We start from the raw sequence: 13,593 nt of genomic DNA on the forward strand, positions 1-13,593 counted from the left end.
AACTTCATTTTATTCAATAATACATGGCAATATAATATATACAATATGATTTCAAAAAGGATTCAGAAACAAGTACTAAGTACTTATGTAAAGCTGTCTCCTTGTAGACATACAGTATCTATGGAACAGTACTGACAATACTATTTGGATATATATCATAGAACATTTAATTACATTTTAACATGTGCATGGAAAATAAAGAGAAAGGGTGCAGGGGATTGAAAGGGGCTGGGGATAATGCTTACGGTGAAGGTAAGACAAGCGCAGATTTAATCGTCGAATTCCGAATATGAAGCGGGGGCATTGGGTCTGTGCATATATACACTATATATTACATTAATATGTATGTTCTTCTATGGGATTATGATTAATACGATAATTACAGTAATGGTACTATATGTATATTGTAATGAGATATATTCGGTTCGTGGGTAAATCATGTTATTTCCCTCTAATTCAAAGTAACATAAAGATGTATTTTGATTTAAACATACATGTCATTGTTGTATAACTTATAACAAATAACATCTTATCTTCGCCTTATCCTAACAAACAATTACATATAGAAGACTAATGATATAATGATAACATCTAGATTTCTACAATAATGTGATATGTGTAAATATCAAAATATGTTTTTAGAAATATGAAAATACGATTTATCGAAAGACGTGGTATTAGTTTGGTTTAGTCCTATAAACAGCTAAGGTCTCTCCTGTGTGCGAGATGTGTGGTGAATGTGTGTGTTTTGGAAGGCTGCGGTGTATTCGTTTTTGTGTCATTATGATAGTGCGGAACTGATGCCGACTTTATAGTGCTACCCCACTGAAGCATACTGCCGAAATCACCCAGCAGGTCACCCCACCCAGTCACATTATACTGACAACAGGCGAACCACTCGCCCCACTCCCAAAATGCTGAGCGCATAGCAGGAGTAAAAAACTGCAATATTTCGAGATACTGGTATGTCCCGGCCAGGAGACAGAACCCAAAGCCTTCCTCACGGGGGCGAACGTTCAACTAAATGCCTGTGAGGCATTGTTAAGGAAGACATGGGAAAGAAGAAAGTTTGTTAGATCCCAAATTTAGCCGCATCTTACGATCATGCAATGGGATATCAGGAACAATATTTACTCCTTACCTGCGGGACATTTGAATACAGGAGTTGTTTACTTGCGTAGCTGATTTTTCTTTTCTTTATGTAAAACGTTTATTTAAAAACCACTATTAAAATGAATCACCATATATTTGTAATATCACTTAATTTTGTTTGATAAATGCTTATCAAGTGATAGATCAAATAAAACAGAGCGTTTCGATGACATCATACACATGGCGACTTATCAGACGGTAATCTTATGTAAATAATGTATATCAAAACAACATGCTCAGAATGAGGTTGACTTTGACCATAAACTCGCCGTACAGCGTTTTTTGGGGTTATTTTTCAATAAAGAATACTCATGTTGTTGCAGATTACACATATTTTCATTATGTACATTTTTATTTTAGTTTTAAATTATAAGAATAGAACGAGATAATGAATTGGTCTATTGATGTATTGACTGAGAACGGTAGCGTTCTCTTTACACAAAACCACTTCACAAAGTGCACTGTGGTTTGTCGGTCTACAATGTAGTGGAAAGGTTAAGGTATATCTATATAGCCATACGTGTGAAAGTTATAACAAGGGAACGTATGGTGAATATCGAACGAAATATATATCGATATACCAATTGATTATTTCGTTCAATACTCAATAAGTAGAACAAGCAGAGGATGGTCCCTTCATTTTCATTACCATTTACAAAATTTATGCCATTTGAATTCACTGCAAAATGATTGAATACTCGGGTTTTCTTTGTAAACCTGAATGATAATACACGGCGTTTTTATCCTGATGTTTTATCATTGACAGGTGTAGATATTGTAAAGAAATGGACACAAATAAATCAGTTAAAATCAAACATGTCATGACAGTCTTGAAAATAAATCAATAGATAAATAAATAAATAAACATAACACTGTCCTGCTAGTATCCAGAGTGAATTTTGATGCGCTGTGGCCTTGTGGTAGGACACATGATGTTGTGATCGAAGGAGAGTCCTGCCACGGGTATTGTGGTTTTTTCCTTGAGCGATATACTTTATTCTCTTGTGTTTCAGGCGACTCCGCTGTAATCGAGTACTGCTAGAAATGTGGTATACAAAATATCAGCCCTGAATGGCAGCCCCGGCTGTATGTTGATAGTCAAGTCAAATTAAGTTTTATCTTCGAAAAAATTGCAATAGAAATTATTTCTGCTGTTTAATATTCAGAACACGTGTACAAACAACATATCAAAAATATTGGAAAATAGTGGTTGGGGAACATGTTTAATTTTGCTATCTAAATACAGCGCATTTGTGTATTGCGCGGTTTGCCTTTGAGGGATACCGTACACAGTAAGGGAGATAACCAAATGTTTATTGTGTAGCAAATCACATCTCGACAGGGAGTTGACATAGCTGGTAAAGGCCCGATAACCAATGATATTGTGAACCACTTTCCGACGGCTATATACCACTGTAATAGAACCGTACGTGGAACTTCCAAATTGTATTATAACACTATTAGTTTTGAACCAAGATATCTTCATCACTCGTCCGGAATGTTGGAAACAGCATTGATCCATTCGCCCAGGATAAGGTAGAACAGACCAGTTGTAGACAGAAGAATGACCGACATAAAAATCACGAAAAACAGTCTGTCTAAAATGATGGAGAGTTCTTTCCACGTTAGATCAGTCTCGTCCATGATCGTAATCAAAGCTCTTGTCGAGGAAGGGGTGGGGGATGCAGGCTCCAGCGGTATCTCGTCTTGATGCTTACTTCTTCTCCTGTTGGGTTTCTTTACTAAATCAGGCTGTTCAACTTCTTGCAGCATCACACTTACTGGTTCTGTAGACGGTGTTTCATTGACGGGGTGTATTTTTGTATCATTGAACGTAAAACAGCAACATTTGTTTTTGTAAGAAGCAATTCGTGCTAATACTTTCAAAGTCAGTCGTTTTAGCCATCCTGGCATCGGTTCGTCTTCGTCCGAGCGGAAGTAAACATTCAGCACCAATATAGTACACAGGACGCTCATGGATCCGAGACTTAGGGTCAGGGCAAGGTATAACGCTACAGAAGACAGAAAACAGTTATAAGTTACACATTTCTTGTTATCTGTAAGTATTTCAATATAGGAATAATCTATCAAGTTTGAATGGATTCTTTTAAATCGCCACATATTGTTACCGCTACCAAGATTGATGATAAATGTTTGTCGTAGCAATGGAAACGACGACCAACACATATTTTCAATGCAAAAGGCTCCAAGAGTTTTGACTTTGTTGTCTAATGAGATAAATGCCCAAATCATTTGACCTTAACGATATTAGATGACAAAGTTGTCTATTTTTTACACCTAAATATTTACCGAAGAAATGCTTTTGGACATTATACTTATTCATTCTTAAACTGTTTATTCATTTATATATAATAATATGATATTTGATAGTGACTAGCAATACTCACACAGATAGCAGACTGTGACGGACGTGCTAGGAATATTTTCTGATATCAGCGTCAGGTACACAGTGTAAGCCAATAGTATTGTCAGCGCAAATCCGATCTTCTCTCCAGATTCGGCCGGAAGCTTGAACACCGTAGCGCTGAGGATTGCCATCAGTGCCACTGGAAACAAGGTGTTGAGGATATGAAACATTGGACGACGCCTGAGTTTGATCTGAAAGTCAAGACCGGAAAAACTCTGCCCACCTCTGGCGATAGCTTCTGGAAGAATAGTTTCTGTTGAGATAAGTTGCCATTCACCATTTGTGGAATAAAATGTCAAATCAAATGGATTGTCCTTAAAGAGCAGGGTTATTTCGTTGGTTGTGTAAGCCCAGGCTGTCACAGTGAGGTTACACGTTTGGATGTCCATAGGGTAGTATCTGGTGTCTGCCTCACACGCCACCTTATATATACCCGCCGGATTCCACGTGACAAGACCTCTGTTGTTGAATCTCATTGGGACGTTTTTGTCACTGATGATAGATACATCTTCAACTCTAGAAAATACAAAAATGTCGAATTCATTCACAAGAGTTTAAAAAAAAGTAGATTTATCGAACATTTATAATCGCGATTGCGGCGAAAAGACTCCGTACGTATTTTAAGCCGTGGACAATGTATAACATATATTCATACAGCGTTCAATCGATTCCGAACAACCGACTTCTGCTTATTTGAAGAAATGCGTTTATAGTATTTACAGATAAATATGAAATAACTTTTATTCAACTCACGAGTTTTCTATGAGCAATGGAGGCCTCCAAACGTACGTTTCCGAGCTGAACAGGAAGCGGATGTTGTCATATGTCGAGTCGGAACTCCAGTCAAGCCTTTCGTCCTGCCAGTACTGCCAAAACATTTGTGGGTAAGTTTTCATATCAGCTTTGCTCCCCGTTTATACTTTCAAATTATCTTTTTCTATTTAAAACAATACACTTGAAAATAATTTACATGTTTACTTAAATATTTATGTATCGTTTTTGTTTTTGCAGTGATGAACAGAACAATAATATCGTCATACAATAGTATATTGTTAAATAACATTTAACGGGAGAGTTTCAGTAAACTTAGTATACAGGGCGTTATCAACACGATATAATATCAAATATAGACTCGTGTTGTAGATGATATCTTGTTTTAGGATGACCAACACTTGAAGCACTAGACAAATTTACATATTGAAGAGTTGTTTGTAGATTAAAAAATAAGTTTAATATGTTGTAAACATAGCAATCTTAACAAATGAAAAAGGTTGATGTGGTTGCCCAGTTTTCAAACTGTTAATCTTAATTTTGTATCATACTTTTAGATATATTTGATACATGTGAACAGGGTGCATATAAAGCGTATATTAAAAAGATAACTTTAATTGTAAAGGGATATTACATGTTAAAACATCTTATGTTATCACTCATCTCGAATTTGTCATGTTCCTCTTGTACGTAACAGGAATATCGTATAAATACCGGTTCAAAATCATGAATATAATATGTATAATATCCTTAGTTTTTGCGTGGTCTTGGTAATATACTATGATAAATACCTCCCATATTTTACCATTTATTAAGCGACGAAGTATTGACATATATCTCGCCCAAAGTTATTAATTACATTGTATATCTTCACATCATTATGGAACTATGTTTACAGCCAAGCCAGAGTCATGTTGAGGAGCCCCTGGTAGCAGATGGTGACTACATCACTGAACAACATACGGGAGGCCTATCGCATGCCATCTACGAGAGTAATTGGGGTAAAGCGTCTTGCCCAAGGACAAAACCACGACAGCACAGACCGGTCTGTTTCTCAGCTTCCCGAGAAATACAAACCAACATGGGCAGGGAGCGTTGAACCACGTACCTCTGATCTTCACCTGAGGTTATATGTGGCCGGCACTCTAACCGACTGAGCTTTCGCGGCGCTTTTGGTTTAATTTGGTGTATTTTGTTTTATCGCCCTATTAACAGCCAGTGACATTTAAGGACGTGCCTGGTTTTGGTGGAGGAAAGCCGGGGTACCCGGAGAAACCATTTACCAACAAAAACCTTATTGTATTGAAAAGTAAATAAGAATATGGAATATCGAGTGAGGACATTCTGCAAATATAGAAAGATGTGAATGTGTGAGTAAAATTTATCCTCATCACGATATTTAGAACGAATTTGATTTTGTCTTCGTGTTTCTAGATCATTAAGATAATCGAGTGAAAATGTACAATAAGAAAATTATGCAGTACCGCGGGAAAATCTGCACGATAAATGTAAAAGATTTAAATCTGATTCATAGGTTTGTATAAGATTGGAACTAATTTGAAGAAAAAAAATCTTAATGTATAATGACGTTGTCCGTTCTCTATCCCATAGATTGTAGTGTCCCGTACACCGCAAAGGAGCCTTTGTTAATTACTTGTGTGAAGCAAGTAAAAGATTGTAAATTGTAAATAATATTGTATGAAAATTATTACAATTATAATACTTACAAACGTGAAAAATCCCGTCAAAGACAGCGTTTGGTCCCGGATATCCTAAAATATAATACATTTTCTATGAGGAATATAATGTAAGGCTGACTTATCATTGCTTTTGCGTTAATTGATTAATTTTATTGACAATTAAATATTTTCATTTTCCAATTACAACCCTATAAGGAAACAACATTAATATACATAAGGTGACAATGCACAGTTTCATGTCGACAGTGTCCGTACCAGATCGTTGACAGTGAGAAGACTCAGGGAAACCTGTACAATAACCCTCTCTGACGGACGTTGTAAAACCTGATAACCGTCGGTTGTGAAGATTTGGGTGCGGAGGGCTTCTTCAAGGGCGCGGCTGTACGGAGACGGACCTCCTGGGGGCGGACAACAAACGTGCGTAACTACACACGTTACTACTACCAGTCCTACAACATAACATATCGTACAGTATTATGAATTCATTTCTACTCATTCATGTCAAATTTACTTTTTGTTTCGCGATAAGTTCTTTTATTTAGAATGTGGTGCTGTTTTAAGACCCATCGACAATTGCATCTATTGATCTTCAAGGTTCATGATAAGAAAAATCAGATACACTTCGGTAGAAATCTTAATTACAATATCAGATTAAAACATTCGAAATTACGAATTTAAGTTTATTTATTTTACATCAAACACAATTTTAATTCAGTTTTAAAGAGGTGTGATTTGCAAGAACTAATATGAAATGCTTTTACATGTACAAAGATACAGCTGATGCGCCGTTTTCCAAAACGAGCATTTAACCAAATACAGAGTTTATATCAATGAACAAATTTCGATATAAAAATTTGGTTAGATATACCTATCACACCCTGAATCCGTGTTGATGGGAAAATTTAATTTTTTTATTCACCCATTAAGTGTTGGGAAGGCCAAATAGAAAATGAACACATATTTCCGGATGAGATCTCTATCTTAAAGTGTTATTAACCTGGGGTCAGTCATAGTGAAGTTTTCGTTAATCTAATATATATAAGTCCCTTTTTATTCATTTTTTTTCTCCTTTCTTTCCTTCTTAGTCTTTTCAGAATGAAAGACTTTGCTTGAATGAATTAGACAAAATGTCTTAGTTTGAAACATATTTTTAATTGACATCATTTGTGCATAGGTATGCGAACCTGTAAATTGTTGTTTCGGTGCATATATTAAGCCTGGTCTGTCACAAACTATACGCACAAGTACAACATATATACGTTGATTAGTATTGGATAACATTGGATAGTTAAGACTATAAAATGTATTTATATATTTTGATTACCAAAAATTGTATAACAGAATGTTTTCGGTCATTGGGGTATCACGTTGAACGTTGTCCGATATGTTTCCTGAGGTATCATATGAATTGAATGTAGAATTGGGGAGGGCGAATCAAATGTAAAAATACAAACAAAATATGCACTGGAACCTGTCAAACAAAAATATATATGGGGTAACGAGATTCGAACCCATAACACTGTCATCTACACTTTGGTAACGTTACACTTAGCCCACGCGACTGATTCGTCGATGTGAATTGTCTTGTACGTCATTAAACTGTTACATATATATTGTACGTATTTCCCTATATGATTATCGACTCGTCTAAAATCAATAAGCTTATCAAAGTTCAACACGACAGGTCATTCTGATCGGACTATGTTCGTAGTTAATTACGACTGGCATTGTTCTTATCGGTTAACTTAATAACGAAATTATCTCGCCTATAATAGTAGGTCAAATTATATTGCCACACAATAAATCAAAGTTAATTTGTGGATATTCATATATTGATTCTATCTTGATGACATATTATCAGTACACACACGTAACTCGAGGAGGTGACATGGCCACCAGCGGTTATCACACACGCAGATCAGCATTCGGTGTACACGTACCTGAAACACAACTTTATATTGGACTCGTATATTTTTCATGACAATAGAAGGTCACACGTGCACATATTTGCGTCCATAAAAGAACCAGATCAACAGTGTATAACGAACGACTAAAATTATATTTCAAAACGTTGTGACTTAAAAATTAGACGTTGTCGCGCCACGACCTCATTCTCAAAAGCAATGCCGTTCAAATACTAATTTTACTACCAATAGTCTTTCTTGATTCTTGACTCTCTCGACTACAAAATTCGTTCGTGCAGTTAAAAAAACAAATATGTACATAAATAAACATCGATGAGCGGAGTTATTATCATTATCGATAGATTGCTTCCAAAAAGTCATGGCGTACCTAAATACAGTCTAAATATATATAACTGGTTCCATGTCGGATTAGCTGAGTGACAGTATCAAGAAGTTCGTCAATTTGGGTCTAGCCTCGTCTGTCAATACATCCAATATGTAATATCAGATGTATTGACAGACGAGGATAGGAACTTTGGGTTAATCTAACTAGCCTGTGCACACCATTGAACTGTAGATCACATGAACTCCCACAAACAAATATTCCGATTTGTTTGATGTTATCCTCTTGGCAAGTTTGGATCATTTAATCTGGTGTAAGATCAGAAACCTGATTAAAAAAAACCCGTCATATTATCTGTACCCAGGTGATTATATACACCACAGCACCCTGTGGATAGCTATAGACACAGACAATACTCTGTATTCATCTCTAAAGCTGATTCCGTTAGCAATGACTGGGTGGTCAGCCCGCCGAGGTTTGTTGTTAACCTGCGTATTATATCGAAACAATATGAAATCGATTGGTAGATATTGACTGCGTCCATGCTTCATTATAAATCTTATCTGTCACTGGTAAATCCTTCAAAATACAGCAATTCTAAAAAAAAAAGTTGTCATTTTATCAAAATTAGCACAAATCAATAGAAAGTCGGTGTTACTATTTGATACAATGCAGCATCGGTGAAAAGAAACAGCAGTTTTATGATTTTTCCATCCAAAAAAAACAACTATAAAATCATTCACCAAGATTTCCTTTCGCTACCATTTATCAAATACTAAACCGAAATAAGCTCTGCCAAAACTATAATTGAGATAAAACAAATATCATTCCGAAACAAAATGAATACGTAAAAAAGAAGATTTGAAAAGGTATGAACTGTTTCAAAACAAAACAAAAAACCGTTTTTATATACTGAAGTAAAAATACCGTGGACAAGTTTAAGTGTTGATGGTAATTTACCAAGCAAAAGTACTATTAGAATCGTAACTGAATTTCAGGTTCGTTTTGATTTGTTGTATAGTTTGATATATTCCAAAACAATCATACGCCAATTCCGACTAAGCAAGTAAAATTTCTGAAGAATCAGTAAAGATAAACAAGAATGCAACTTCTTCGAGACTAAATTAGTGTTAGTGAACCAGCACAGTTGTTGTCGACATATTAGGCAAATAAAATATAAAACGACATATTCTTACCTAGAAGGACGTGTTCTTTTGTCTCAAACATATCTGGTGTAAACTGCCACTTCTGCTCAAAGGTATTCTAAAACAAACAATGCACGCAATGGTCTGGAATACATTTGATATAGGTGTAGACATTAGTACGGAGGCCACTAAGACCATATCAGGATGTTGGTTGATCTGCCAAGTTAATACTACCCAAGTGTATGTTTAATTCCAACTACTGTTGTGTCATTTGATGTCATGACGACTCCGTAAATGCATATTAAGACATAACATGATTTTACTTACCTTGTGGAACTTCCATTGATATTAGGTCGTGAAAGTTTCAATAGCAATGCCACCATTTCAGCATCATCCACCTTTTACCTTCATTGTGATGCTGGAATAGATAGGGAGTCAAAATGTTGTTATTTAAGTTTCAAGTCAACATTAGAATTTGCTGTTTTCACAAATATTTAGAAAACATTCATTGTGTTATAGCCTATAATACATGTATTTGTTTCCAATAGTGTGTTGATGTTGGCTACATGTATCTTGAGTTCTTAACTTGTTTCATGAGTCTATAAAACTTTTACCTGCCGATTGATGCCAGTGTTCACAAAAAGATGAGGGAAATCTTCTTCGGTGTTCATACGACTATAGGGTTTAACAAGACGCAACAAGATATAGACACTTGCACCACAGATTTGACTTCAGATACGTCAGAGCCAAAAATGAGTGAAACTGCATCATGCAGCATTTTCGTCCTGATAGGACTCGTCAGTGATGCCATGGACCTAAAGTCTTGTTACCTAGGTAACGTCTTAAGAAACTCAAAATATGTCAAAGGAAATGACAAAATCTCCATTGAGAGGTAAAAATTTCGTTATTCAATGAATGTGATCATTTTGATTTTGAAATTTCAAAAAAAAACCATCAAGTGAATTTGAATTTAGCATGTGTCATGGAGAGGACAATAATAAGTTGCGATACCTTGCGTCTGATTCCTTTGTGTAATATCTATGCAAGATTAAATTCATTCAAAATGTTATACATATAACGGCAAAGCTAGAGGACAGAATGGGGAAAAAAACCACGATATATACCTGTATTTATAATTTGTGGTATACAAACATCTATCAACATAACATGACTTAAGAACTTTACTTGGGTTTCATTACCAAATTCTGTGAAAACCCGAATATAAAAGGATATTCCATTTCAATTGTGACTCTGAGATTCCGTATGTTTACATACACGAACATAGTGTGTTAAATATCACAAAATTTTAAGTAACAAAGTATTATTCTAAATATACATACTATACATTAATAATAAAAATCAGACTAAACTGTTTTTTAAATCATATTATCAGTGTGATAATACTTGTATTGTTTGTGCCATTTTTTAATTATTTATTTATCTAAATAAGACAGCAAATAAAAAGACTACATCTGAAGCAATGACAATACATATTAATTGTAATTGATAAATATCAAACTTCTGCATTATCTGACATGTAGTCCAATCAGATAGCATGCACGCTTTGGTCACGGACAAAGGGGAATTATTAATGTGTCTGAGTTTTCAATGAAGTGTTAAGCTCTGTGTGTATTGTGAAGACCCCCACACAGGCACAGATATTAACCTTTATAACTGAAATGATTCATTGACTGGGTCATTATCAACAAATGGTAGTCTAAATGTGCACTCTGGTCATAACTGGTATCGTTATTCAGAATTCTACCTACAGACTTATCTTTAATTTTAATGATGAATCCTAATCACTTCAATATCTAAATGGCAGTTTTAAAGTGGATGTTCTATAGGATAGGGTGCGATAGGAAACCAGGACAAACTTATCCAATGGAGATTGCGTTAATAACCGTTACAACTCCTCACTAATGTAATCGCAAATCAATTGTTTATTATGCAATTAGACAATAATTAGACATGCAAATTCTTATCAAGGATCCTCTTTATCAAATAGCTCATCTTAGCTTAGCATTGAATACAGTTAATCACGATTAAGGTTTTGTGTCCCATCCAGAATGCTTATGAATTCAAGTCTTCCCAAATTAAGTCTTTGTTAATTTGCTATTCTAACCTCTTTATCTAAAGCAAACAATAGCCTATTTCAACACATTCTACCTAATTTTTGTTTGCCTTTTGTTCATGGAGCAATGTTGATCTAGTAACTACCCGAAGTTTTTAAGCTATATATAATACAGCACATTTCTATGCGATATCATATTTACTTTATAAGATAGCACATATAATATATGAGATATCTTGCACCTTATACCTTTATAAGATATTTTGTATTTCCGTGCATGTGAATCTTCGATACTCCATGGGGTTATGCTCACGTTCGCTCTCTCCACCCCGAGAATGGCAGTGGAAAGTTGAAGGGACCTGATATACCTATTTGATTGCTGTGAAGAACAAAACATGACTAATCTGCTACGCTTCTTCTGGAGATCACAGAGGAGTGACAATCAAGTTCAAAGCCAGTCAATTATTTTATTCACATCTGATTAGTTTTTGTTTTATTTTGTAATCCTCAAGATCGCTGTGGCTTACAATGTAGTATAAATAATTATACGCTGTTTCCTCCGTTCCGACCGACAGACAATAAATAATGTATATAATTTAAACGTGTCGAGGAAAGGCTACTTTATCGCAGCTTGCGGTGATATATTTCTATTTTACCATAACATATTCCAGTGTTGTAGAGAACGGAAGACAAGTTACCCCTGGAGTATCAAGGATGAATACAGTGACCGGACGTTAGTACCAATATACATTGTACTTGGTAGAAGAAAAGAGTATTCTCGCTGGCCTACGTGCTTTATTTTACAGCTGATAGACATATCTATATGTCCATAACTGGTGACGAACAAGAATCGAATGAAAATATTTCATCAAATTAAACCCCATAGCATGCGCTATGACTTCTGACAAGCTCATGACACAGGGGCATGTCTAGTCTTATATTAAAAAACAGAAATACTTATAAATAAAGACTTTCTGGCTATTTTTAATATAAGACTAGAGATGCCCCTGTGCTCATAACGGTTCTTCAAGACTGGTAATTTGGAAAACACTGGCTACGTACATATATCTAACCGACTGCTACATGTACACTACTACCAGCCAAAGAATACTTGTTTCATCTTCAAATCATTTTAATTTATATTGAATATCGTGGTGTTCTCTGTATATAATCCAGGCATGTGCCAGTATAGAAAAGTTGATTTGTGCATTCATGGAAACAAGAGGCACAGAGGGCCTGTATCGCTCATCTGGTTTCATGAGATATGAAAAAAGAACGATGCTTAAGTATATTTGTCACTGGTATTGCTATGTCAATATATCACAAGCATTTTATATGGTTACATGAACATTGGTTTTATTGTAATTCTAAAAATGTCAATTCAGCCAAATTGATCCCTTTTGGCCCCGCCCCTCAGCCCCCCGAAGTGTCAGCCCCAACATTTGTACAATTTTAAATCCCTACCCCAAGGGGATGCTACCAGGCGAATATGAGCGATATCCATTGCTTAGTTTCAGAGAAGAAGTTGTTTACATAAATTTAGGCAAATTGACCCCGCCCCTCAGACCCACGGATGTCAGCCCCACCATTTGAACAATTTCCAATCCCCAAACCCATAGGGATGTTACCAGGCAAATATGAGCGATATCCATTGCTTAGTTTCAGAGAAGAAGTTGTTTATATCAATTTAGCCAAATTGACCTTGTTTGGCCTCGCCCCTCAGACCGGATATTTAATATCGACACTTCTAAAGTATGAGCATTGGTGATGAAAATGTCAGGGAGAAACGAATTTTCATCAAAGGTGACATATTATTAAGATTCCATTGTCATAATATTGGCTTCAGTATCATAAATCTGTAAACAAATAAATACATATCAATTGTTTTGAAGTATCCATATTGTAAAATTTGGCATGAAGATTGAACTGCTTCAAATACTAGAATAACGACATTTTTTCGGTACATACAATTTATGCATGGGACCACATGCATTTGTAGACATCAATTGAACAATAATACAATATCTAGTCACTAGTATAGGTTTTCAATATTTATAAAGACCTATGCTACGAGGG

General features: G+C 35.4%; 1 protein-coding gene across 1 annotated transcript; it reads right to left on the minus strand.

The window, feature by feature from the left end:
* Positions 1-686: 686 nt before the first annotated feature.
* On the minus strand, positions 687-9,854 carry LOC117322676 (acetylcholine receptor subunit beta-type unc-29-like). Its single transcript, XM_033877614.1, has 7 exons — positions 9,849-9,854; positions 9,495-9,561; positions 6,307-6,500; positions 6,079-6,123; positions 4,334-4,446; positions 3,561-4,096; positions 687-3,164 (listed from the first exon to the last, which is right to left on the minus strand). Exons 1-7 carry the CDS (start codon positions 9,852-9,854, stop codon positions 2,638-2,640), a joined length of 1,488 nt encoding a protein of 495 aa, XP_033733505.1. The 3' UTR covers positions 687-2,637.
* Positions 9,855-13,593: the final 3,739 nt, after the last annotated feature.

The sequence above is a fragment of the Pecten maximus genome, chromosome 3 (assembly GCF_902652985.1).
Source record: "Pecten maximus chromosome 3, xPecMax1.1, whole genome shotgun sequence".
Lineage (NCBI taxonomy): Eukaryota > Metazoa > Mollusca > Bivalvia > Pectinida > Pectinidae > Pecten > Pecten maximus.

Coding starts and splice junctions, on each gene's coding strand:
- LOC117322676 (XM_033877614.1), bottom strand. Junction 6,501..9,494: donor AAAAGAACACGTCCTTCTAG/GTAAGAATATGT, acceptor GTTATGTTGTAG/GACTGGTAGTAGTAACGTGT. Junction 4,447..6,078: donor TGACGGGATTTTTCACGTTT/GTAAGTATTATA, acceptor ATGTTTTGGCAG/TACTGGCAGGACGAAAGGCT.